The sequence below is a fragment of the Pelodiscus sinensis genome, chromosome 22 (assembly GCF_049634645.1).
Source record: "Pelodiscus sinensis isolate JC-2024 chromosome 22, ASM4963464v1, whole genome shotgun sequence".
NCBI lineage: Eukaryota > Metazoa > Chordata > Testudines > Trionychidae > Pelodiscus > Pelodiscus sinensis.
In genome coordinates, this window is record NC_134732.1 from 2255479 (window position 1) to 2282687 (window position 27209).

The 27209-nt window shown below is 55.2% G+C and overlaps 1 protein-coding gene across 5 annotated transcripts in view; it reads right to left on the reverse strand.

Moving 5' to 3' along the window:
• Positions 1-27209, reverse strand: part of LOC102458614 (discoidin domain-containing receptor 2-like) — a 64422-nt gene that overhangs the window by 30110 nt on the left and 7103 nt on the right. For 2 of the 5 annotated variants that reach the window (XM_075905942.1, XM_075905945.1), the window contains exons 2-4: positions 15840-16790; positions 3714-3849; positions 428-530 (exon numbers count right to left, since the gene is read on the reverse strand). In XM_075905942.1, the coding sequence (XP_075762057.1) occupies positions 428-530; positions 3714-3849; positions 15840-16055 (455 nt within the window). In that variant the 5' untranslated portion in view covers positions 16056-16790. Of the gene's footprint in view, positions 1-427; positions 531-3713; positions 3850-4284; positions 4840-15839; positions 16791-27209 lie in introns of those variants that run through there. The other 3 variants (XM_075905944.1, XM_075905943.1, XM_075905946.1) reach the window with 3 other exon arrangements.

Consider the following 27209-nt stretch of genomic DNA (forward strand, 5'->3'; position numbering starts at 1 on the left):
AACCCCCGTCAATCTGTGTATCATCAGCAAACGGGATCGCTAACGATTTTACGTTTTCGTCCAGGTCATTGATTAAAAATCATAAACATACCGCTGGGCCAAGAACTGCTCCCTGGGGACCACGTTAGAAACACAGGGGCTCCCTGGTGATTTCCCATTTGTAAGTGCATTTAGAAACCTGTTAGCCCGCTGCTCATGTATTTGATGTGCTCTGTGATAATGTTGGACTGTGCTAGTTTTTTAATCAAAATGTTGGTCACCTGTTCACGCTGTGCGACTACAGTGCAAAGAGGGTCACCTCGGCGGGCGCCGCGTTTTAATACGCCTGACATTAGGGAAATGGGATTGCACCGTAAGTGAAGAGTTTCAGTCCAATTGTATCCGTTCTGGAGGGCTGTGGGGCGGCTTTTGCCAAGCGTTAACTCACCGTGCGTACTGGGGTCCGGTGGAGTCATACCACTGACTGGAGGCCGTAATGTCTTCATCTCGGATGGTCCCTTCGTGCATCCCCAAAGGGTATCGGCATATTGCTGGAGGGGAACAGGAACAGACTTTTAACCTGAAGCTCAAAACAATTTTGGTGACAAGTCCACCCGGGTGAGGAGCCGTGAAGGTGAAAGGAGAAACAGACAGCCGTCAATATGCAGCAAAAGAAAGGGGGAATAGCAAACTAGAAAGGGAAAAATCCAACGCTGGCAGGGCCAAGGACAAGGGGATTCACAGGAACAAAAGGAACCCTAAGAACGATACAGGCGTAGATGAATAGATGTGAAGGCCAGAAGGAACCACTGTGATCACCTAGTCTGTCTGCCTGCACAAGCCAGGCTAGATGGAGATGGACGTTAACAATGACCCAACACAGGCAGACGCGTTCAGGACCGATTCCTGTTCTGGATTTGGAGAGGAGCAGGGTGATGTGCTCTAATCCCACGTGGATGATGTGCTACTTTCCAGTCCACTGGTACCTAAAGACCATGCCTAACAGCATCCGCAGGGGATAAACATTAAGTCCTAGAACAGCTGGCTGAGGAGATGTCTGTGCCACTGGTGTTAATTTCCAATACATCCTGGGATACAGGAAAAAGTCTAGAAGACTTGTAATATGCTAACCTCATGCCTGTCTCTAAACAGGAGGTTGGGGAACCACAGACTGGTTAGCCTGACATCAGTCCTGGGCAAAATAATGGAAAGCTGGCCTGGTACAAGACTCTGACAATAATGAATTAAAGGAGAGAGCTAGATTTAAGGTCAGTTAACATGGCTGTTTGGAAAATAGCTCTAGTGAAATAACCTGACTGGAGAAGATAACCAGTTTGTGTGATAAAGGTCATGAGGCTGGCAAACCAGGGACCAGCTCATTCACTGTATGACTAGTACAGATCAACGTGACTATTAAATGCAGAAGAGTATTTGGTGTTTAACCTTCACGGAAACCTAATGCAGCGGTTTCACTCATCTGCACCCTGTTCTAATGGAGCAGCAAACATTGACTTGACTGATCTCTCGCGGTCCCTTCCGGTCCCAGTTTTCTATGATTGTATCCCACAAATAACCCATCAACGAGAGAGAAGCCTAGTGGAAAGCAAACGAAGAACGTAAACAGAAAAGGAGTGATTTCGAGACAGGTGGTCATTTTGTAGGACTGGAGGCTGAAGACTCTACAGGCGAAATTCCTCGCGTGCTTGTTCATCCTCGAAGGAAGAGGCCACGAGGGCAGTGACCCTGTCAGCTTGTTTTCGGAGAAAGGAAGCTATAAGCACGGCTTTGAGGAAAGAGCCGACGTCTCTGGACTCTCTGGGTTGTAAAAGAGAAGAAAAGCGGCAGGAGATGGGGATCCTCGTTGTTCTGGGTCGCCCGGAGAGCCGTTTTGGGAAGTGGAGCTAACTCCGCCCCGCGGCGAAGACTCCCGGAGAGACTCGGCCCTGCAGAGAAAGGCGACGGGCGGGTGTGATGACTAAGCAGGTGCAGGCCTGGTGGGAAGAGCTGTCGGAGCAGGGCCGATCGCTAACTGGGCCTGGCTCAGACTGCGCGGCACCTCCGGAGGCCGAACCCGGGGCAGCCTGGGCAACGACCAAGTGGATTGTGGGCACTTGTGGCGACTCGACTCTGCAGCCTGGAGCCTGCCGGAGGGAGCCGCCCCCAGGCCAGCGAGGGTCAAGAGACTGCTCTACAAGCAGCGGCGTGGACGCCACGCGGAAGTTGCGGCGTGTCTGGATCTCCGGCCGCGAGGCCGAGCAGGGTGGGGCCGCTCAGCAGCTGTGGGGACCTTCCCTGGGGGTCAGGCAGCTGCCCCCGGATCAATCCCAGCAGTCCCCAGTGGCCAGCTACAATTCAAAGCTCAGACACAGGCTGCCCAGGAGCTGCTGTGGCCGGGTGGGTCATGGGCCTGCAGGGGAGGAGCGGGGGGTGAGGGCTGAAGGGCACCAGCAGGGTTGCTGGGGGACCCAGGGCTGGGACATCAGGAGGCCACAGGCTGGGACGGAGGAGCATCAGCAAAGCTCGATGGGGTGACTGAAGGGGGTGGGAGCTCAGGGCTGGAACGTCGGAACTGACGGGACCTGGCAGGAGGGCACAAGCCCCGAGGGGGCGCGAAGGGGTCTGCAGGTACGACACAGCACAGGGCCTGGCGGGGGGCGGGGGGCTCTGTCGGGACTGAAGGGCGCTGCAGACCCAGGGGCTGGCAGAGCAGAGGAGCGGCAGGCTGGGCCGGCAGAGCTGCGTGTGCACGGAGAGGCGGGCAGCCAAGGAGCCCTGCAGCAGGCTGGGCCGGATTCAGCTCACCAGGACTCTTACCCTGTGCCCAGGCCTCCAGCTGCTGGGTCCCCGTGATCAGCCCGCAGGGGGCAGCCGCCCTGTGCCCCTCAACAGGGAGCTTCCAGCCCCGGGCTCTGGGTGTGACCATGGGGGTACCGCCCCCCACCCCTGCTCGGCCCTGGCCTCTCCCGGAGGACACGTCCAGATGCTGCTTCTGAGGCAGGAGGGGCCCAACCGCGACCCCGCTGCAGGCTGGAGCTGGGGCCACCGCACAGGGCTGCACGTTGAGGTGCATCAAGGGCCCGAGGGTGCTTTATTCTCACCCTGATCAGCCCGGCCCTGCCCCGGAGCTGGGGCTGCAATGGGGGCCAGAGGGGCGGAACAGGCCAGTCGCGGGCGCACAGAAATAATATCAGCAGAGAGTCCATCAGGCCTCCCCCGGACGGAGCGGCCCCTCGTGTCTGGGGGCTTGGCCAAGACAGGGCAGCGAGCCGCACGGGGCTGTTCCTCACGCAGCTTGGCACTGGGCTCTCTCTGGCACCACGCCCCAGCCTATGACCTGCCCTGCGGGACCTCTGCCCTGGGGCTGGGCCCAACCTCCCCTCCAGAGCCCCCCGCTCCTGGCTCTGCGGCCGGCCTGCGCCTGGCGACTGGCTGCCTGCGGTGAGTCCAGCGCCCCAGAGCCGGCCTGACGCTTCCTCTAGCGCCGACGTGGCTGCTGCTGTCTCAGCCCTGCAGATCCCGCTACCACCAATAACCACCCTCCGGGGGCGCTGTCCAGGCCAAAGTGGAGCAGGGGGGTCTCTATGGGGCAGTGGTTCTTCGGGGGGGGGGTGCACAGGCGGCTGCGCTGACCCCACCTCGGTCACTGCACAAACAGGCCCACTCTGAGAGGGAAAGGGGGGTTGAAACACACAAGGCAGGAGGGCAGGGTCCCCCCCCCCGTGGTGGCTTCCTACCAGGGTTCACTTCGGCCGGGGAGGGCTCGGGCAGGGCAGCCAGCAGCAGCATGCAGAGGATCATGGTGGGCAGCGGGAGGCTGCAGCGGGTCAGGCGGGCGTGAGTCCTTCCCAGCCAGGAGCTGCCATCTAGGTCCTGAAAGACAAAGCAAAGAGAAGAGGAAAGTCCCTGTGACCGCGGGAAGCCATCGGGCAACGCAGGCAGCAGCCTGGGCTTGTTCCCGGACTCGGGCGCTGCCCCTTGCCAGTGCCCTTTGCCCCACGTGGAAACGAAGGACTGACCTGCCAGCCCACGGGCCCTGGGAACGCGCCACGTCCCACGGGGAGGCACAGCGGAGAGAGACTTCCACAGTCCCCTCCAGGAGCCCGAGGAACCCAGCTCGTCCGAGTGCCAAGGCAGGGTCACGGCTGAGTGCAGGCCTTCCTCGCAGAGGGGCCCTAGGACGGGGCACCCCCACCTGCTCTGGGCACTGGGCCGGAGGGGAGGGGAGGGAAACACTGGGCCTCTCTGGGAGGCTGCCGGTACCGGGCCCGGGGCCGGGGAGGCAAAAGGAAACCCAGTCGTGCTCACTGCCTGGCTTCAGCGAAGGGCCGTCCCGGCCGTGGCCAGAGGGACCGGAGGGCGCCTGTGGATCACACGCATCCCTCTGCCGGACGAGCCTCCTCACAGCACGCTCCTGCCTCAGGAAATGGCCCAGGGCCACGACAGACCCGACAGATGGGGCGTATTTGCACGCACACTCCCACGTGCTGGAACGGCAGCATCCCGCTGCAGGCGATGCTGGATTCGGCTCCCGCGCGCCATCTCAAAAGGGGCGTTTCCTGACCTTTGGCTGCGTCTCTGCATGCCCGAGGGGCGGCACACCCAGCCCTCGGCGTCACGGCCCCGCTTTGCCAGCTGCTCCCCCGCCCGAGGTCAGCCCCTGCGAGCAGCCCCCTCCTGCAGAGCAGCACGCTGTGCAGGGGGGTCTCCGGCGCAGCGTCCACAGGCGGATTCTGGGGCCACCTCGGGAGCCCCCGGCCCTTTTCGGCAGCACGCCATGCCAGGCAGACCTTTGCCAGTTTGCCAAGATCATTTTGAATCCTGGCCCCACCCCCGCAGCTGCTCGCAATCCCCGCCGCCTGCAAGCGCAACCTCGCCGTCATGACCCAAACCACGTGTGATATACCCCAGAGAAGCCCCTCCAACATGCCCTTCCAGCGTGACGCAGAAATAACGACTCTCGGAAGACGGTTCTCAGACCAGCTCTGTGCCCACTTTATAGTCGGCTGCTTCTGGGTAGTTCCTGAGAGACAACAGCCAAAGCCTTACGAAGTGCACGACCACGCTCTTCTGCCTTGAAAGGACCCCGGCTGGCCAGAGAATCCCTCTGCGACATAAAGGCCCGTGTGACAGAAGAGGACGGAGCAGATGTTAAGGAGGCTGCTAAGGTAGCCTCAAAATGTACAAGACAACGGAAAATCAGGTCCCGAAAGTTCCCTGCCCCAGCAAACACACCTCCTGTAATTAGCGCTGCACGAACGCCCAAGGCCTGATACGCAGCTGAGACAGAGGGAAACGATCCTTGGGACTGTCCAGCATCCAGATCTCTTGCTTAAATCAAAAGCACATTTTCCCAAACAATACTAGTCCTTGACAGGAGTCCAGTGCTCCAGGCTAGAACTGGGTTAACACCGTCGGCTCCAGAGCTAAGGCTGCAGCAGGATTTTCCTCTCAAATGAGCCAGTGCAGCCGTCTAATTCTGTTCTGTCTTGAATGATTTTTACGTGTCTATGAAGTGATTGTTCTTAGCAGGCTTGTGCTGTAGCATATACCCTTGCCTGGGATATACTGGTACCCTTATTTGTTCTGTGGCAGTGTATCTTATTTGTTTTTCCAAATTATTTTCTGTTTTTCCAACTTTTCAGACTGGGGGCCTCTCCTTTAAATTGGAATTGAAATTCATTCCATGTAAACTAATCAGAATTCACATTATGTAGTCAATGAGACTATTGTGTAGGGCCACAACACAGACATTGAACGAAACGTGAAGAGCCGTTAATATCCAGGTTTCCCCAGGACATCAGTAATGAAGAGGGAGGGTCGGGGGCACAGGAGTTCATGACACATAGCAAAGGCACCTTTGTGATAACTATAGACAATTCCTCCCCAGAAAAATGCTACATCACAGAGGGGCACAGCAATGCACAATGTCCAGTGCTTGTCTTTGTCTACAAAGTCACAGTACATCATGTCACATTACTGAATTGGAGGGAAGCAGCCAGATCGCTGCTGCACCCCTAGGTGGGGGTGTTGGCCCCAGAAATTGGTATGAAAGGGAGCCATGTGGGGTATTGAATGGGAGCTTATTGTTTGTTAATCTTATGTACACTATTTATGTGAGTATATAATGTCTGTGTGTGTAGGTAGGAATCTGTAATCTGTGTGGAAGCTGAATATTTCTGTGAATGTGGTTAAGCATGGCTATGGACAGGCTGAGTAGCAAAGCCCTGTGGAACAATGACTCTCAATAGGCTATGGACACACCCAAAGAATGGGATTTGTCACCTGAGGGCAGCCAGCAGGGAACATAGAGATTGGCCTCTGACCAGGTGACTTGCTGCATACAAGAAGAGGCCAGGAAGGGGATAAAAGAGGCCATGCGGTCGATGCCATTTGGTTCTCAGCTCAGCACTTCATCCTAGAGGCAGCACTGCAGGGATTGAAGAGCCCAGAAGACCTGTGAACCCATCCTGATCGTAGGATGTGCAATAAGAACTTTTAAACCAGCAGCTGCAACATCTCTGCTAGAGCCTGCATCGAGAACTGGGAGATTCGGTGCATGTAACGTACTGTACTTTAATAACCTTACTCTCAGGCTTTTCTTTCTTGTAATAATAAACCTTTAGATATAGATTCTAAAGGATTGGCCCAGCGTGATTTGTGGGTAAGGTCCAGAGGGTAAATTGACCAGGGATCTGTGGCTGGTTTCTTGGAACCGGACAGAACTTGTTCGGGGTAGGTGGGATTGGGTGCTAGGACCCCCCACCTGTGTATAGGCCCGGGGCCATCTGGGGCACGGATATTGCTGGGGTGTCAGAGGGGTTTTGCTCGGGAGGCTTCAGGCAGGCTGCTGAAGCGCTCTGTGAGACTGGTTTGTGGCCTGTTTGGAGAGGTCGCCAGTCAGGGGGACTGTAAGGAGCCCCGGATTTGAGCAATTCGCCCTGAGCGGACGCCCTCAGCTGTGCCCAGACACGGCCCGGTCCGTCACACATCATACTATGCAAACAGGACTATTTCCACTGCATTTACTACTAAATCAAAAGTACGGAACTTACCCAACCACCCTCCAACCATAAAACCAATATCCATAGATTATACACTATGATAAAAATCAAAATAACATGTCGCCTACACTCAAGATCCGCATAGCTATTGCTCAGCCTTGTAATATAGCAGTGACACCTCCGCAGAGCATAACTTCACAAGGAAGCACGTCACTTTATTATATGAACTTTCTTATCTTAAACTCATACAGAAACACACCAGATCTGGACACGGGAGTTCCCTGCACATGCATCTCAACATTGCACCAGCTCTTCTGGCCACAGCATCTCACGCTGAGCTCACGGTCAGCTGCTTATGTACTACGCCCCTCAGATCTCTCTCAAAATCACTGCTCCCAAAAGAGTCCGTCACCCTGTAAGTGTGGTCTCGGCTCTTCCCTCCTAGGCATACCAACACTCACGGTGTTTGCTTGGGATCAGTTTACCAAGCCACTCAGTTTGGTCTGTATTCATTATATAGCCCTTCCCCACATGTCCGGGTCATCTGCAGACTTCATCAGTGATGAGTTTGTTTTCTTCCAGATCCCCGATGAGAACGTTAAATCGTGTCAGGCCCCCACTGGAGCCAGGCCCATTCAGTAACGATTCCACATTTACAAGTCAGTGCAGAGATGCGTCAGCTAGTCAGTTTTTAAATCTACCCGAGTATTGCGATCGTCCCATTGACACTCACATTGGCACGAAATGAGCTTTCTTTTTCTGGTCAGCGGGACCGGCATGTTGTTGTTATTTGACAGGCCTATTGATTGGCTTGCCACGCATACGCCTAATGAAAAATAAATAACCTTTGAGCAAAGAGGAGACCTGGAGCACTTGAGCGCATAGCAAGAATATTTTAGAAAGTTCTGAGCATACGAAAACACGATTAACAAAGGAAACGGTCACGACCTTAACAACAGGGGTTGCTACCGACAAACGCTAATGTTTAGTTTAAAGAAGTGTGTAGTTAATGGCGGCGTTCTGCTCACTTACACCTCTCCTTCTTATACTGATGACTCTGACGCCTGGAGGGGGTTGGTGTCTAAGCCCCCACTTGAAGGATGCACTAGAACCAGCTGGAGATGAAGGGAGGCAGGTGAGTGGACACAGCAGACAGTTGTGTAAATCTGCTAATAGAAGTGGAGACTGGGCAGAGGCAGAACTCACGCCCAATCACGCAGATGGGCCCAGCCTTCGCTCTCCAAGGCCAGTCCGGAGGGGGGGATATCTCTCCTGCTCCTCCAGTGCAAATGATTCTTCTCCAGCGCCATCAAGTCACATCCGTGACTCACGTGTGGCCTAGCAATTCTCCAGAACCATCCGAGACAAGCGCAGCTGATTGGAAATGTAGCGGCTGTGCCCTTTGGGTATTTGGGGCATATCCACTGCTGAGACTCTACAGTGGGCTTCTCTGTGGACACTACCGAACGCTTTCAGAACCCCACGAAAGGTCAAACCTGCCTCCTGCTGGTTATTCTAAGCTTCCTCGAGACAAGTTTCTGGTCTAAACACAACCCATCCGATTTAAATCCAGTCTGAGTACTTTCCCAACAGCCGTTTTCGTGCTATTCGGAGTTGTAACACACAACACTAGTTACAGATACACACACGAGTGTGACCCCTCTCCAGTTATCCCCAATAAGTTGGTCCCTCTTTCTAGGGCTCTACAGGTGACGCATCTTCTCTAGTCTTTAGGACAGATCTCCTTTTCCCAAACCGTCCTGTTCAACCAGCACGTCTTCCTCTCCAGTCTTTACCATGTCAGCATGTATCTATCCTAGCCTGGTACTTTACCACTGTTTAGTTGGTTTATAGCTTCAGTTACTTTCTCAAAGGCGATTTACTGCTGGATCTACTGACTCTGGTTTTGCACTTACCCTCCACCTACCACAGTGTCACCTTCTTTAGTTTCGATTGTTCCAGTAACAAGATTTTAGTCACTTCCTACATCGGCATTCAGATACACTCGGACTTGGTCCTGCCGGAGGGCAGGTGACTGGATTCAATGACCGCTCAAGGTCCCTTCCAGTTCTAGGGTTCTGTGATTCTAGATTGATTCTAGATTAATCAGTTAGTGACCTTCTAATGGCCTACTAAGCAACACGTTCAAGCTGATTCTGAGTGAAGCCATCGTTTGATCTCCATGGCAGAGACAGTGTGCCCCCCAATGCAAAGATCAGAGTTCCACAAAACGTTCTCCATCGTCACTCTGTCCAGCAATGCCATGTCTGTCCATTACGCGTTCGTATCCTGGATTATGACCAACCTGTGCATTTAGGTCTCCCAGGAGGAGAACGTTATGTTTGCGGATCTTACCTAGGGCACTGAAAAGTTTTGTACAAGCAGCTTTGTTTTGTCCATCATTATCCCCTGTTGGCACAGAATACCAAAGAGCCGTGATTGCTGCCTGGTTCACCACAAAGCGAGCAGCCAATGGTCTTGAATGTCCCGGTTCCCATTCCTTCAGCGCTTTAGCAACTTCCTTGCTCAATACTAAGCCTACAGCTTTCAGGTGTTCGTCATCCTCTCTTCAAGAGCCGGATGATAGTTTGCCTCATGCAACCCACTCTGAGATATATTAGGCTGAAGATTTTCATTTCTCTAATAACCTGGGCTCCAAAGTGATCGAACATTTCAACATCCAATTCACACCTGAACCTTATCTGAGGAGACACTCGGTTTTGGATTAAGAATTCCCTTATGTCTTTGATTGTCCATCAGCATCATATTGACTAGCTTCACGGACTGTCGTATCCTGTGCCCTGCAGGCCATGATACGCCACAACCGATGGCTGTTTTTGCGAACTTGTGACCGATTTGTCTTGTCTCGGAGTTATTTCTCCTGCAGAAAGTATCTGTGTGTGGACAGTTTTTAGCCTGACTCATAGCCCCCTAGCTGGAGGACCTGTGAACACTACAGAATCATAGCACTGATTGCTAATTCAATAAAAGCTCTGTATAACTAACTAATGTGTATTCAGTGTCAGAACAGGCAGAAACACCACATGTAACTGGTGGAAACAAGAGAGTATTCCATCCCTACTTCCTTTCCGTATCGTTCCAGACTTTGGAATAAGAGAGACGGCTGCTGCAGAGAACACTGGTATGATCTGGGCAAGAGATAAGCTCCGGGACGTTTTGCAGATGTTACAGTCCTTGAATACCAACTTGGATGGAAAGAAAAAACCCTTTAGGAACACGAAAGCAGCAGCTGCTAGAGGGGCAGATCATATCAGTGCACAGAAGGCCACGACAGTGCCCACAGCGCCAGATATGTGACATAGTGATAGAAATGTAGCCGTGTTAGTCTGGGGTAGTTGAAGCAAAATGCAGGACAATGTGCTACATTGTCCTGCATTTTGCTTCAGATATGTGACAGACGGAGACGAGTCGATGACTTTGTCTCTTTGGAAATACAATGTGTGTGAATGAAGTGAAGGCAAGAAACGGTTAAGCCAGGGGATCACTGTGCTGCTTGTCACGCATCCGGAAGAGCAAGAGCCACCTACACCCTAACATGAGACTGCGCGGCTCTATGGTGTCTCTATGCCTCCGAAACGTGGCCTCATCTTGGAAATGCACCAACAGGGAGCCACGTGCTTTCTGCCAGCGTTGCTGAAGAAGAATCCGGGGGATTCACTGGCGAGACCGTGTGGCCAAGGGGGAAGTGCAGCACCAACCGCGTGGATCAGCAAACTGTGCACTCAGCAACCGGACAGAGAAGGCCACAGCGGTTTAGCCACGTCATCGGGCCGAAGCACAAGAGCCCATCTGACTGGATTCCCCCCGCAGGGTAGAGACGCTGTGGAGCACCCATTGCAGGATGCTCAGAGGCTTTGTCTACACTATGGCTTTTGCCGGAAGAGGCAATGCAAATGAAGCGCTGATTCCCTTGTCCCTCTCCCGGATAAGGGGGTTTTGTGCAAAACAGACACATCCGCACGGCTTGTTTTTGTGCAAAACTGGCTCGGAATAGATTATGCAAAGGAAGTGCAACAATATGCTAATCAGTGCTTCATTTGCATTGCCTCTTCCGGCAAAAACTGATAGTGTAGACATAGCCAAAAAGCACGCCGTGTCTGCTGGCAACGGCCAAACATCTCGTTCTGGGCAGAGAGCAGTGCGGGCCATGGGGCTGCCTCCTCATCTGCCACCGGGCACGGGACAGCCTGAGTCTACGTCCCACTGAACGTCTCCACCAAGCAAGAGGCTGTACAAATCCAGTGGGGCCCTGACCGAGCAGTAGCTCCCTGCAACTCCATGGGAACCCCCTGCGCCGGCAGGAGAGAGCTGCGCCGTAAGCCCCGCACGAGAAGGGAAACGCTCGCCGGCCGGACCGGCAAAACACACACACACACACACACACACACACGCGCGCGCGCGAACGAGAGACAGGCTACGGCAGGTTTATTGTGAAACCCGAGCCAGCGGCCTTGTCGCTACCCACAGAAACACCCGGGGCAAAGGTTCAAACGGCAAGGAGGGGTGAGGAGAGAGGGAGGGAGGAGGAGAGTCTTAACCCACGCGCCAGGCAACGGAGGGAACCACCGAACTCTGCCTATGTCTCCGTCCCTGGAGCCAGCTGGGCGGCACCCTTCCGCCCCAACACGATCTCGTCCAACGTGAGGACTCCTCCCTTCACCCTGCCTTTGTCGCTGCTGTTCCTATGGCAACTCCCGACAGACCAGATGGAAACGGGGCTGTTGTCTAGGCAAATCCGTCCTCTTGGATTCCTCCGCTCTCTTCCCCCATTCCATCCGCCCCACTCCCTGCTCCAGCGCATTCCCGGCGGGCTGAGCCGCTGGCACGAGGCCCAGACGGGCTGGACGCAGGCCAGGCGCTGCATACAATGTAGTAAAACCACAGCCTCTCGCAGCTCTCCTGCTCAGGAAACAGGGCCCATGTTGTCCCAGGAGCAGGCCAGGCTGCAGTCTTGCATTGCAACACAGGACCGGCTGGCAGCCGCTTGTGTAACTCGCAGGCCCCGCTCTGCCGCTGCATGGGAACGGGGGCAGCCCAGCGCAGACCACACGGGGAGTGGGCTTTTTCCTCTTCACACACTCACAAATATACGTGGCTCATGGCCACTTGAGCTCTGCCTCCGTGGACGCAGGGGCCGCGCTCTGCAGACGTGCGTTACGTACAGCGCCCTTTCTCCAGGCCGCCACAGCTGAGTCAAGTTACGTGGCAGCAGCTTTCCTATGTCCGGGCCCTGGCACATTTCATTTGCGTTGTGAACATTTTTTAAAAGTCCCAACAAGGAGGAAAAAAGGCCCAATGGAGCATCGGGGGCGGGCGCCCCTCGGTGCTGGGAGGCTGGGGTCGGTGCCACCTGTGAGGTTGGCAAACCTGTGCCAAGCGAGGAGCACGGGGAGCGTTTGCTCCTGTCGGCCTCCGGCCGTGGGGACGCCGCCCAGCTCAGCTTGTGATGAGCCGACTCCAGCTCCGTTGCGTTCCTTCAGCCGAGCTGAGTCTAGTGCAGGCCTGGCCTCGGGTGCCAGGCGAGAGCCGTTAATCCACCTCCCTGAGGGGAGCAGCCGCACTGGTGGGAGAAGCTCCGTGTGGCTGCACAGCACAGGCTGCCCGTGGCACCGGGTGGGCAGGACTGTGTAGCTCAGGGGGGAAGCATTTCCCATCCGGGTCTGTTCCGGGATGAGACCGGAGCATCTGGACAACCATTTAAAACAACACAACGGCCTAGGATACATGGAGATCTACCACCTCCTAGAGCTGGAAGGGACCCTGAGAGACTGTTGAGTCCAGTCCCCTGCCCTCACAGCAGGACCAAGGACCATCCCTGACAGATTTGCCCCAGATCCCTAAATGGCCCCCTCAAGGATTGAACTCACCACCCTGAGTTTAACAGGCCAATGCTCAAAGCACTGAGCTAGCCCTCCCCCCAGGGCTGTATTCCCTGAAAGGAGTAACCGACCCAATGCTTGTGCATGGCCCAGGAGAGCGCTGAGCAGTGCAGGACATGCGTTTCGGGAGCCACCCTGGCATGGGGAGGGGGTCAGAGGTCATCCTGCGGTAATGTTGATGGCTGGCAAGAACCAGGGTGTGGCTGGCTGCAGCACATGCAGACTTTGGCCGGGATTACCAGAGTTCTTCTGGCCACGGCATCACGCTGGACACTAATGTTCAGCTGATTATGTATCACCACCCCCAACTCCTTTTCAGCGTCTCGGCGTCTCAGTGGAGTCGCCGTGGGGCCAGCTGGGCCTGCCTTCCATCTTCCGACATGTCCGCGTTTACATTGGCTGTTTTAAAACCACACCGTTCGCTTGCATCCCATTTAACAAAGGTTCCGGATCGCTCTGACTCAGTGAGCTGGCCTCTGTGTTATCTCCCACTCCCATTTCCAGGGTGGCTTGCAAACCGCATCTGCAACCATGTTGTTTTCTTCTGGGTCATTCGTACACATGTTGGATAGCGCAGGGCCAAGAACCAACCCCCGTGGGACAGAAACCCAGCCGCCCAAGCAGGATTCCCCATTTATAGTTCCATTTGGAGTTAGCCAGTTGTTAATCCATTTAACGTCTGCCATATCCATTTGATATAACTCTAGATTTCTACCCAAAACCACGTCGGTTACCAACCCAAACATGGAAGAGAACCCATCTTTATCAACCAGCCTTACTCCCAGCAAGACAAGACACCAAGTTGGTTTGGCATCAGGGTCTATCCCCAAGTCAGCCCATGCCGACCTGCATTCACTACATCACTTCTCACTCAACGGGCACAAAGCAGAGGCAGCCCCTGATCTCCCGGCTCCTGCGGCGGCGAAGGAGGAGAGGAACGGGCGGGGCAGCTTTCGGCTCAGCCCATTGAGAGGGACTGGCTCAGCCCAGCACGCTGGGAGACAAGGAAGGGCAGACTGATGAAACCCAAAGTGTGACCCATAGGGGAGCTAGGAAATGCAGACAACAGCCATCTCCTGCCTCGAGCTCAGTGGCGGGCAGCCGGCACACTGCATGTGGCCCATTGGGGTCCACTGCGACTCATGCTCCCCCTCTTTGCCCTCTCCCGCCACGCTTCTCGCCTGCACTTACTCCTCCTTCCTCCCAGCACGTTCGCAGCACTGTCTGCCAGCTGATTCGCAATGTCCAAGCTCTGGGAGGGAGGAGGAGCACGAATCAGTGGAGCCCTGGCGCTCCGAAAGCGCTGGGAGGCAGGGGGTGGAGGAGGTAAGTGCAGGGCTCCAGCACCCGAGCACGCAAGAGGCGCAGGGGATGGGGGCAGAGAGGGGATGCACGGGACCCCAATGGGCTGCAGATTAGGGACCTTAAATTTCGATTCATTAACAAATCGAATTGTCGATGGGATTTCCATGGGCTATTCGCTGAGTTGATAAGGACTAGCGCGGCGTTCCGCCTGCCCCAGCAGAGCAGCACGCGGTGGGAAGCGACTAGTGTCGACTATCGGAGAAGCTTTTGCTAGTCGATTAGTCGCTTACCTCCCTATCGCAGGCTGCCCCCACCGGATTTCAATCCCGCGGCCTTCTCAGACCCACTCACTAGTCCTGGCTGCCCATCGCTGCTCTAGCTGATGTCCAGCCCCGGGGCTCTGGCGAGCACACGCTCTGCATTTAGGCCAAAGCTAGGACTCGAGGACAGTAACTGTGACATTGCTGCAACTCCCAGAGAAGAACCAAAAGCCTTGGACTATCCAGAAAGCCTGTCCCGACACCAGCGTGGAAAAAACCAGGGAAGTGGAGGCTCCTGGGAATCCCTGCTGGATGAAGGACGCAGCTGGCTACGAATCGCCTGCCCAAATGGCCTTTCTGCACAGTGGGGAAGAGACTGTAACTGTCCGGCAAAAAACTCCTGCCCCCTTCCCCCGATACCTCACTGCCTCTGTGCCCAGACAACACGCGTACTGGAAAGTGGAAGCTGGGGACGTGAATGGGAGCTGAACGTCACAGCAAGCAGCCGGCTCAGGGGAGCGGATGAATGGGGTTAGTTGGGAGCGGAGTTCTCATTACAGCCTCTCGTGCCCCATTTCCCCGCCGCGCCACGAGAGCGCTGCCAAACGCAGGGACCTGACCACAGAATTTAGCGTCAGCTTGCCCCGGAGTAAACGAACCCTTGGTTCTGGGAGGCCACGGGTTTAAGCTGCGTCCTCAAACGCCATCTGTCCGGGTTCACCTCAGTTATGGCCCTGATAGCCCCCCCCCCCCCCAGCACAGCCTTGGGGGAAAACACCAGCTGGGGCTGACCCACGTGCCTGCCACCGTGCCACCATAATGCAACGGGCACTCAGCTGGTTTGGCCGTTGGCCTGGCCTCCTCCCGCAGCCCCGAGACCATTCCCAACCGAGATGTTCTGCAAGAACAGGTCACGTTCTCCTGCTGGGTACCGGTGCGCTGCGCAGCCCCTCGCGCTGCTCGTGGGTGCCGTGTTTTCACCCCTGAAATGCTCCTCCCAGAGACCCGGGCAGCCTGGCCGTTTTCAGTCTCCATCCATCTGGCGGGAATGGTGCCCCGCCCTGTGCTGCTGGCTGGGAGATTCTTGGGAAGAGACAAAATTGTTTGCTTGGCCTGCCTGCCCCTCCCTCCCTCCGCCCTCGCCCGTCCAAGAGGCTCGGTGCAATCTTCCTGCTGCCGCCTCTTCCTGAAATCCCATCCCCAGCGGCAGCGCTCGGCAGCCCCGGCTCAGGCTCGGGTTATAGAGCAACAGGAGCTGGGCAAAGCACCCACGAAGGGATGCCAGATCCGGTCCAGCCCACGACGTCACGCGCCCCAGGAGCCCCCCCAGCGACTTGCTGCGTTACAAGCCCACGCTGCCAAATGCTAGAAGCAGCCCCGCCCAGTTTAATTACTCGCTGGTCTGCTCCGCGGGGCGGCAGCACGGCTCCCGAGAGGGCCAGACCTACAGAGCCCCACACTTGAAACCTCCGGTGAAACACAGGCTGGACGTTTACACGGATACTTTGCAAACCCTCTGGGGCCAGGACCACGGGTCCCAAAGTGCATAGACAGGGCCTAGCACACAGGGGCCTTTGGGAGCAATGTTTGTAATGAAACACAAAAGCCATCAAGTCTCGCTGGGCTTCATCCAAGAGCTCCAAACAATCTCAAGCACGAACTGGCTGAGCTGCTCCCAAAAATATGCACGCTCCTCGCAGCCCGCCAGAGGCACCAAACGTGTTAACCAACTGTGATCCTGCGCACGACAGTCGTGCACAAGGAGGCTGGGCCAAAATGGGGGTTTAAGAAAGGACTGGGAGAGGCGATCAGGAGACGCCGGCCTGGATGGCCACGCTGCTCAGCGGAGGACACAGAGATTCAACGTTTCCTTGCACCCGGAGGCCGCCTCAGGCCTTGTTTACTGCTCGCCAGCCAAACCCCGCTGCAGCATGGAGTTACTCATTTCTTCGTGGGCTGCACTAGGGCCCTTATCCCTGTCGCAACCGGGTCCCTCGCAAACACGAAGGAATTTCTCTTCTCGGTTCTCCTGCGAGTTCAGGGAGGGCTACTATCCCAGTTACAACCGGGAAATCGAGGGAGAAACAGTCCCTTCCTGTATGCCAGGTTCTTTGAGACGTGAGGCAGGCCCGTGTCGGCTCTGGAGGACACAGGACCAGCACGGCCGGCCACGTGGCACGGTCCCAGAGGAACGCTGTGGACACCGCTTGCACGCTCATCGAAGGAGCCCGCGTTTGCTGAGGAGGCGCAGACGAAGCCGTTGTCGGTCTCGAGAGGGTCTGTGCAGAGACGGTTTGTCCCTTCACTGGGTCCGCGGAGGCGCCGAAGCATGAAGCGGCTCAGTCCTGTTCGGATAAAACGCGAGACCATCGGACGCTGGACGGGGGAGAGGGGCCAGGGCGCAATCACTGGGGCAGGGGCGGAACGAGCAGAGGGGAGGGCCTTGGCGAGAAAGAGGCAGCATGGAAGCAGGGCCCCGCGGGGAAGAGGCGATGCAGAGGCGGGGCCTTGAGGAAAAGGGGGGCAAAAGGGAGGGGCCCTGGGAGGGGATGAGTGAGGAAAGAGGTGGGGCCGCAGTGGGGGGAGCAGGGGCCCTGCACTCCCTTAGGGAGCTTCCTGCGCTCCTGGAGGGGAGGAGAGCGGACAGTGCGACCGTGCGGCACCTCGTGTAGTGGAGACGCTCGCTGAGGCTGCAGAAGGCAAGAACGGGTCTCCCCCCGCCCTGGGATTTTGGGATCAAGAAACACCAGGAGTAGAAGCCAAGGCCCCGGTGTTTCGACAGGATTCCTCCCCCGCGCACGTCAGCAGAGCGGTTGAGTGAGACGTGCCCGGGCTTAGGTCATTGTTAAGATCACTCAGGGCGAAAAATGGCCTAGCAGAGGTGCTACAGTTTTCAGGGGCCTATTGAAATTAATTTTAATTCATATACTAATGAAAATTCATTCAGTGCCCCGGCCCGAGGACCGTACGCGCGGGACGGACACAGGGCGCAGCGCCCCGGCCCCAGGGCCGTACGCGCGGGACGGACACAGGGCGCAGCGCCCCGGCCCCAGGGCCGTACGCGCGGGACGGACACAGGGCGCAGCGCCCCGGCCCCAGGGCCGTACGCGCGGGACGGACACAGGGCGCAGCGCCCCGGCCCCAGGGCCGTACGCGCGGGACGGACACAGGGCGCAGCGCCCCGGCCCCAGGGCCGTACGCGCGGGACGGACTCAGGGCGCAGCGCCCCGGCCCCAGGGCCGTACGCGCGGGACGGACACAGGGCGCAGCGCCCCGGCCCCAGGGCCGTACGCGCGGGACGGACACAGGGCGCTGCGCCCCGGCCCCAGGGCCGTACGCGCGGGACGGACACAGGGCGCTGCGCCCCGGCCCCAGGGCCGTACGCGCGGGACGGACACAGGGCGCTGCGCCCCGGCCCCAGGGCCGTACGCGCGGGACGGACACAGGGCGCAGTGCCCCGGCCCCAGGGCCGTACGCGCGGGACGGACACAGGGCGCAGCGCCCCGGCCCCAGGGCCGTACGCGTGGGATGGACACAACGCATCCTTCCTAGCAGCTGAATCTCTAAGTGTAGAGCTCAGCTCACCCGATCTGCACAGCTCCGACTGGCACTTCCATAACAGAGATCGGCCTCAGGCCAAAATCCCAGGTCCACCTGCCTCAATCTCTTGGGAAGCTCAGCTCCTCCTCCAGCGTTGCAGTCAGGCCTGTCTCCCCACGGGACAAGTTGGGGAGAGAATTTGCCAAAGCAGGGAAACGTTTCCTGGGCTCTCTGGAGCGTGCTGGGTCTATGGAGAGGCAGGCGTCTGCAATCTCTGGTATTTCTTATTGGCACGAGGTCACTGAAGAGGCAGCCTAGGTGAGATCATGTCTTTGATACATCCGCAGGCTTCGTGTCTTATGGCTGAAGAGAACCTGCTTCGACACAGAAGCAAAACTCCATCCAACCACACATTGGCCGTTGTCACCTACTACCCAGCACTGGAACCTACAACCCACGCTGGATGGGAATCACATCCTGAAAGAAATCTGGTCCAAAGCAGTGTGTCCTCTAACCGTTTATGTCCAGGTGTGGAATGAATTTTGTGATGTGCACCAATAGGGAGGTGATGTGTTACAGTCCATGGTCATACCCCACTTACTCAGCCTATTGTTGAACCTCTCTTTATTGCTATCTGGGGGTATGGCTCCGCTACATGGCTCTATCAACGGAGCCATGTAGATGAGGGTTGTAGACATAGCAGAGTGAAGTGGTGATTTAAATAATCGCCGCTTCATTTACATAAAAATGGCTGCCGTGCTGTGCCGATCAGCTGTTTGGCGGCACAGCGCGGGAGTCTGGACGCTCGGCGGTCGACATCGGAAGCCTTTGTCGACCGCCCCATTATGCCTCGTGGGATGAGGTTTACCGGGGCGGTCGATAAAGGCTTCTGATGTCGATCGCCGAGCATCCAGACTCCCGCGCTGTGCCGCCAAACAGCTGATCGGCACAGCACGGCAGCCATTTTTATGTAAATGAAGCGGCGATTATTTAAATCGCCGTCGACAGAGCCAGGTAGCGTAGACCTACCCTAGATGTCCTGTATATGGCTTCGTGATCCATGGCATGAAGGGGTATGGCAGGTCTCCCAGGAGCTCTGTGGGCATTGCAACAGCCCCCACGGCAGTGTTTCTTAAACTTTTTAAGACCGAGGAACACCAAACAGTTTTTTTTTAAAATGAGGAACACCAAGGATTTTTTGTTGAACAAAAAAAAAAAAAAAAAAAGAGAGGGGAGAGAAGTTATTGGGGGGGGGGGGGGGAGTCGCCTGCCCCTTTAAGACTGCCTCGTGGCACACACCAGTGTGCTGCAGGACAGAGTTTAAGAAACACTGCCCTACGGTGATTTTTTCGTCTAGAAAGTCTCCACTTGCAACTTCCTGTACGAGCCAGTGTGGCTAAAGACATTTCCACACCTTCCCATGCTGGTGTTAGCGAAACCCTCCTGGTGACTCACACGCACCTGCAACCCGTGGGAAAGCGCCCTGCCGCGCGAGGGACTCTGACGCAAGGAGGTCCAAGGCCAAGCTGCGAACGTGCGCGCCATCTATCACCCCTCCACAGGGAGGAGACTCTTCTCTGCAAAGCCACCCACAGTCTCACACAGGTCGCTCTGAATCAGAGTCTCTCTCACAGCAGGATGCGATTAACGGCCCTGCACACGGCCCCCGCGGGCGACTTCCTGACTCCGAACTGATTCGCAACCAACTGGCAGCAGCCTGGCGTGGCCAGCGTCCACGCTGCAGCCACCGAGCACTTCTCCGCCAAGGGGGCGCTTCTCATTCAGGCACCCCTGGGTCCCTGGGCGGGGCGAGCGCAGCACCCGGTGCCAGGAAGGCGGCTTTCCGCACCCAGAGTCCCGCAGCCGCCGTTTCTCATCCCGGACCTGCCCCATGACGTGCTCCCGCCACTCGGCGCCCCTGTCCCAAGCCCAAACGCGACGTCCTGCCACAGCCTGCTGCTCCCAGACACAGCAGCAACCTAGTGCAAAAAGATATTTTGGCCTTGGAAAGGGTTCAGAAAAGGGCAACTAAAATGATGAGGGGTTTGGAACGGGTCCCATATGAGGAGAGGTTAAAGTGACTGGGACTTTGCAGTTTAGAAAAGAGGAGACTGAGGGGGGATATGATAGAGGTCTATAAAATCATGAGTGTTGTGGAGAGGGCGGATAAAGCAAAGTTATTTATTAGTTCCCATAATAGAAGAACTAGAGGACACCAAATGAAATTAATGGGTAGCAGGTTTAAAACTAATAAAAGAAAGTTCTTCACACAGCGTGTAGTCAACCTGTGGAACTCCTTGCCAGAGGAGGCTGTGAAGGCTAGGACTATAATAGAGTTTAAAGAGAAACTAGATAATTTCATGGAGGTTAGGTCCATAAAAGGCTATTAGCCAGGGGATAGAATAGTGTCCTTGGCCTCTGTCTGTCAGAGGCTGGAGAGGGATGGCAGGAGACAAATCGCTTGATCATTGTCTTCAGTCCACCCCCTCTGGGGCACCTGGTGCTGGCCACTGTCGGTAGACAGGCCACTGGGCTAGATGGACCTTTGGTCTGACCCAGTATGGCCATTCTTCTGTAGTGTGCTGCCGTGGATCACAACAACATCAGGCACCTGTGACTGCCACGGCCTTTATGCTGCTGCTCGTGACGTGTGAGTGACAGCTAGCAGGGTACAGGGGAGTAGTGCGGGAGCTGCTCCTGCAGACTAGGGATGTAACAGCGTGGTCGACTAACCGATTAGCAAAAGCTGATAGGTTAGTGCTATAGATGACACACATCTTCCTCCCCCTCACACACTTGCCAGTAAATGTTTTAACAGCCTGGCTCATGCCGGGACCGGGACCCTCCTCTGCTGCAGCTCTGTATTTAAAGTGTATTAGGAGCCAGGCAGGCTCACACCAGATCTGGGAGCTCAGCCTCCCTTCCCCCCAGACAAGAGGCTGCTGCCACCCTGCACTGCTGCTTAAGAACATAGGAACGGCCATACTGGGTCAGACCAAAGGTCCATCCAGCCCAGTAGCCTGTCCGCCGACATTGGCCAATGCCAGGTGTCCCAGAGGGAGTGAATCGAATAGGTCGGGTGCGTCTAGACTGACAAGATTTTGCTTGCGCAAAATCTTGCCACCTGTTTACACTGGCCATGAGTATTTGCGCAAGAACACTGACTGTACTGTACAAAATCAGTGGTTCTTGCGCAAATACTCCGACTCTCCCACTCAGGGGTAAGCCCTCTTGCGCAAGAGGGCCAGTGTAGACAGCCAAGTTAATTTCTTGCACAAGAAAGCCTGATGGCTAAAATGGCCATCGCGGCTTTCTTGCGCAAGAGAGCATCTACACTGGCACGGATGCTTTTGCGCAAAAGCAAATCTTTTGTGCAAAGGCACATGCCAGTATAGATGCTCTCTTGCACAAATACTTTTAACAGAAAAACTTCTCCGTTAAAAGTATTTGCACGAAATCATGCCAGTCTAGACACAGCCATAATGATCAAGAGATCTCTTTCCTGCCATCCATCTCCACCATCTGACAAACAGATGCTAGGGACACCATTCCTTACCCGTCCTAGCTAATAGCCATTAATAGACTTAACCTCCATGAATTTATCTAGTTCTCTTTTAAACCCTGTTCTAGTCCTAGCCTTCACAACCTCCTCAGGCAAGGAGTTCCACAGATTGACTATGTGCTGTGTGAAGAAGAACTTCCCTTTATTTGTTTTAAACCTGCTGCCCATTAGTTTCATTTGGTGGCCCCTAGTTCTTATATTATGGGAACTTTTCCTTATTCACTTTCTCCACACCACTCATGATTTTATAGACCTCTATCATATCCCCCCTTAGTCTCCTCTTTTCCAAGCTGAAAAGTCCCAGTCTCTTTAATCTGTCCTCATATGGGACCCGTTCCAAACTCCTAATCATTTTAGTTGCCCTTCTCTGAACCTTTTCTAATGCCAGTATATCTTTTTTAAGATGAGATCACATCTGTACGCAGTATTCCAGATGTGGGCGTACCATGGATGTATATAAGGGCAATTGGATATTCTCCGTCTTATTCTCTATCCCTTTTTTAATGATTCCTAACATCCTGTTTGCTTTTTTGACTGCCGCTGCCCACTGCATGGATGTCTTCAGAGAACTATCCACGATGACTCCAAGATCTCTTTCCTGATTAGTTGTAGCTAAATTAGCCACCATATTGTATGTATAGTTGGGGTTATTTTATCCAATGTGCATTACTTTACAGTTATCCCCATTAAATTTCATTTGCCATTTTGCTGCCCAGTCACTTAGTTTGGGGAGATCTTTTTGAAGTTCTTCACAGTCTGCTTTGGTCTTAACTATCTTGAGCAGTTTAGTATTGTCTGCAAACTTTGCCACTTCACGGTTTACCCCTTTCTCTAGATCACTTATGAATAAGTCCTGGTCCTAGGACTGACCCTTGGGGAACACCACTAATTACCCCCTCCCTCTCCAGTCTGAAAATTTACCATTTATTCCTTCCCTTTGTTTCCTGTCTTTTAACCAGTCCTCAGTCCATGAAATGATCTTCCCTCTTATCCCATGACAACTTAGTTTACATAAGAGCCTTTGGTGAGGGACCTTGTCAAAGGCTTGCTGGAAATCTAAGTACACTAGATCCACATGTTTGTTGACCCCTTCACAGAACTCTAATGATTAATAAGACAGGATTTCCCTTTACAGAAACCATTCTGACTTTTGCTCAATAAATGAAGTTCTTCTACGTGTCTGACAATTTTATTCTTTACTATTGTTTCAACTAATTTGCCCAGTACCGATGTTAGACTTACCGTTCTGTAATTGCCGGGATCGCCTCTAGAGGGCAGCCAGTTTGCAAGGGGAGCTGGTTTTTAAACTGTCTCCCCTCGCAGACCAGCTCCCACCTGGCACCCTGCGCTGGTGCCTCAGATACAGAGGCAGCAGTACAGAGTGGCAGGGGACTCCTCGGCAGTGGGGCTGGAGCGCACTGGGCTACCGGCCCCACCTGAGGGACTATAGAATAGTCGAGTAACCGATAAGAATTCACGAGGTTCATCGACTATTCAGTTAACCGATATTTAACATCTGTACTGCAGACAGTGACATTGGGGCAAACAGAAAAGAAGGAATGTTGACAAATGCCACAACCCAAAGACGGAAGTGCATGGAACGCTGGGATGGAAAGCAATGCATCCTGGGACACTGAGCCCAGACCCAGGATGTGATGTGATTGACTCCGCTTTCCCACAACACATTTCGGCAGAAGGCGAAGAGCTTAACTGCGGGATCGCGACCCACATTGCATTGTTCTTGCTGTCAATGTGACTTCCCCTGGCATGGGCGCTTGATGCTGATCGAGGAAGACACCGGGAGCCTGCAGCAGTGGTCTCCTTCAAACCCTATTGGATTGTTGATCAAATCGGCAGTGAAAAAACTCTGCCTGAGCAGACACAGCCGGAGCGGTTTTCCCAGACCCCAGGAAGAGCTCCAAAGCTGGTCTCTTTCACCAACCCGAGTTGTTCCAATGAAAGATATTTCCCCATCTACCTTGTGTCTCTAGTGCCCGGGGGCCAGTCCTGGGACCAGCCCAGCTACAACAACACTGCAGACACCAGCCATGTGATTTGTACATTAAATCTTTCTGGCTCCCAAGCCGAAGTGTAGATTCTTTTCTTACAGCACACGCGATGAGCTCATCTGCAAGAAATTAGCCTGAGAAATCAGCTTGTTAGAGAAAGCTTCTAGGAAAGCGGAGCTGCCCTGGGGGGATTCGATGGCCTGCACAATTTTCAGTGGTTTTGTTAAACCTCAATTGCTCCTCTCCCCAGTGGGGTTACACAACTCGGAGCCAGTTCTCCTCCTCCCAGCCCCAGCTCGCAGGACAGCGAGCCAGCACCTGGCAGGCTCCTCAGGGGACGGGCACGCAGTTCCCGAGGGCTCCAGTTTCGGTGCGAAGGCCCGTTCTCTCCGGAAGTGATGTGGAGACTGCGTAAGGACGAGCTTGCTGAGCTGCGGGCGGGAGGCCGGCCAGGGCTGGAGTCAGCCACGCCGACGTGGGGCAGAGGAAGGCAGGCGTCAGACGTCCTCGCCTTCTGCGACTGTCTCTCCCTTCCCTGACGCGGTGGCGCACAATGTGGGGCAGCATCTTGCCCGCAGACCCACCCCACCAGCAGTGCCCCCGGCACCTCTGCGGCTGCAGGGGAGAGCGCGGTCGTCACCAGCGAGGTCCAGAAGCGGGAATAGCAGGAGCCCATCAGCTCCCTGCAAGGGCTGGCCCGGGGCTCGCCAACACCTTGGCTGCCTCTGGAATTAAATCCAGTGTGAAACGCCGAGCTGGCCGGTTCCTGGGGCTCTTCACTCTGCCGGAGCCAGGCTAGCCCGGCTCTGCATTTCCAGGGGAAGCTCTGGGGAAAAGGGGGTACGGCCACAGTGCAAGAGCGCACACCGCTGGGTCCTCTCTCAGCAGCAGGGTGTGCCTGGCTCTTGGCACGCGCACGGTGGCATCCCCCCCTCACGGCCCGAGTCCCAGCCAGGCAGAACAGCACCCCCTGCTCAGGGAGCACAGGGCCTGCTCCCCTCCGCTCCCACTAGCACAGCGAGGCAACTGCATCCAAGTGCTCCCCATGGCCGCCCCCCCCCAGCATCCCAGCTCCACAGAGCCCCCGGCTCTGGGCTCCCCCTCTAAACAGGCACTCGGACGCAGGGATGGGAAGGGAAAACTCACGGCAATATTTATCCAGACCAGAGCAAAAGGAGGGGGCTGACTGCTCAGCCCTCCCGGGGGGCTCTGCGCATGGCCCCGCTGCCCCATTGCTCGCCCAGTGCCGCCCCCAGCCCGCGAAGCAGCCATGGGCGTTCCCAGCTCCTCCTGCCAGTCGGCCTCGCGCGGCGAAGGAGTTTGAAAGGCCAGCAAAGCCTGGAAATAACAGCACGTGGTCAGCAGTGCGTACGGGACGGGCCGTTGCTGCCTGCAGTGTTGCTGTGGCCACAAGGGCAGCAAGTGAACCCGCTTTGGGGAGGCTACCTCCCCGGCCCCCGCCAAAGCCCTGCCCTGAACTCCCCTCCCCCGATAAAAGGAAACGATCTGAGGGCCCCTGCACAACTGCAGAAGCCCTTGCCTGCTCACCCCAGTCACATCTGGCCACACTGCCCCCCCAGCCTCCCGATCCACTGCCCCCCCCAGCACCAGTCCAAGTCTGCACTCCCCTCGCCCCGAGCACCAGGCCAAGCCAGCAGCCCCTCCGAGCGCCGGCTCCTCCTGCCTTGAAGGCCCTGCCCTCGGCGCCGAGCTGCCGGCTCTTTGCGTTGCCACCCTGAGGAGGCAGGATGCAGGAGCCGCAGGGACCTGTGGGGTGGCGGCTGGAGTGGAGCAGGCAGTGGGGCTCGTGGGGAAGGGGTCACTCTGCTGACCCCCACATCCCTCCTCCTCAGGCTGGGGAGTGAGGAGTGACACGGAGAGCCAGTGGCAGGTGGAATGAGGAGGCTCAGCCAGGCACTGCTAGGGCTGGCGGCTCGGTTGAGGGGGTAGGGCCTTCCCTGGCCTGTTATACCTGCCCCTCAGGTGCGACTGTGTTGTCCCTCTGATCCCCCAGCTATACAGATAAAACGACGGGGCCTAACGTAGCTGTTACCACTCACAAGAGCGAGATCTTGGCTAGTTCTCTGGAAACATCCCCACGACGTGCAGCGGCCGTCGAAAATCGAAGTGAATGTTGGGAGTCACTAAGAAAGGGACAGTGGAGAATATGACAGAAAATATCAGATTGCCTCTATATAAGAGGCAGATCTTCCTTTTACAATTTCACCTTCACAGTGGTACTGACTGCCAGTGAACGTAATGAGTAATACTAACTGAGCAGTATGGTAACAACAACTAAACAACTGCATTGACTTATTTTGTTCAGAGGGATCCAGCCTCAACCTACAGGATTCTAAACATTTTCCACCTTCAAGATCACCATCATTTTCTTTCGTTTCAGAGCTACCTGCCAACGACAGGGTGTCGGTCACATCACGTATGTCACATCGCACAGTATATCGCCTGCAGCAACAGGAAAAACAAACCTCCATCATTCAGAAACAACCAGAGATAAGTATCAGAGGGGGAGCCGTGTTAGTCTGGATCTGCAAAAGTGACAAGGAGTCCTGTGGCACCTTATAGACTAACAGATGTATTGGAGCATAAGCTTTCGTGGGCAAAGACCCACTTCATCAGATGCATGTAGTGAAAATTTCCAGAGGCAGGTATAAATATTCAGGCTAGAATAAGACTAGAGATAACGAGGTTAATTCAGTCAGGGAAGGTGAGGCCCACTTCTAGCAGCTAATCTGGAGGTGTGAACACCAAGAAAGGAGAAACTGCTTTTGTAGTTGGCTAGCCATTCACAGGCTTTGTTTAATCCTAAACTGATGGGCTGTGTCAGCAGTGCCTCTCTGCTATATACGTCGGCTAAACTGGACAGCCCCTACGTAAAAGAATAAATGGACACAAATCAGATATCAGGAATGGCAATATACAAAAACCTGTAGGGGACACTTCAATCTCCCTGGACACACAGTAGCAGATTTAAGGTAGCCATCCTGCAACAAAAAAACTTCAAGACCAGACTTCAAAGAGAAACTGCTGAGCTACAGTTCATCTGCAAATTTGACACCATGGCTACGTCTAGACTGGCAGGATTTTCCGCAAATGCTTTTAACGGAAAAGTTTTCCGTTAAAAGCATTTGCGGAAAAGAGCGTCTAGATTGGCACGGACACTTTTCCGCAAAAGCACTTTTTGCGGAAAATCGTCCGTGCCAATCTAGACGCACTTTTGCGCAAAAAAGCCCCGATCGCCATTTTCGCTATTGGGGCTTTTTTGCACAAAACAAATCTGTGCTGTCTACACTGGCCCTTTTGCGCAATAGCTTTGCACAAAAGGACTTTTGCCCAAATGGGAGCAGCACAGTATTTCCGCAAGAAGCACTGATTTCAGACAGTAGGAAGTCAGCGTTCTTGCGGAAATTCAAGCGGCCAGTGTAGACAGCTGGCAAGTTTTTCCGCAAAAGCAGCTGCTTTTGTGGAAAAACTTGCCAGTCTAGACACGGCCCTTGAGTTTAGGATTAAACAAAGACTGTGAATGACTAGCCAACTACAAAAGCAGTTTCTCCTCTCTTGATGTTCACACCTCCAGATCAGCTGCTAGAAGTGGGCCTCACCCTCCCTGACTGAATTAACCTTGTTATCTCTAG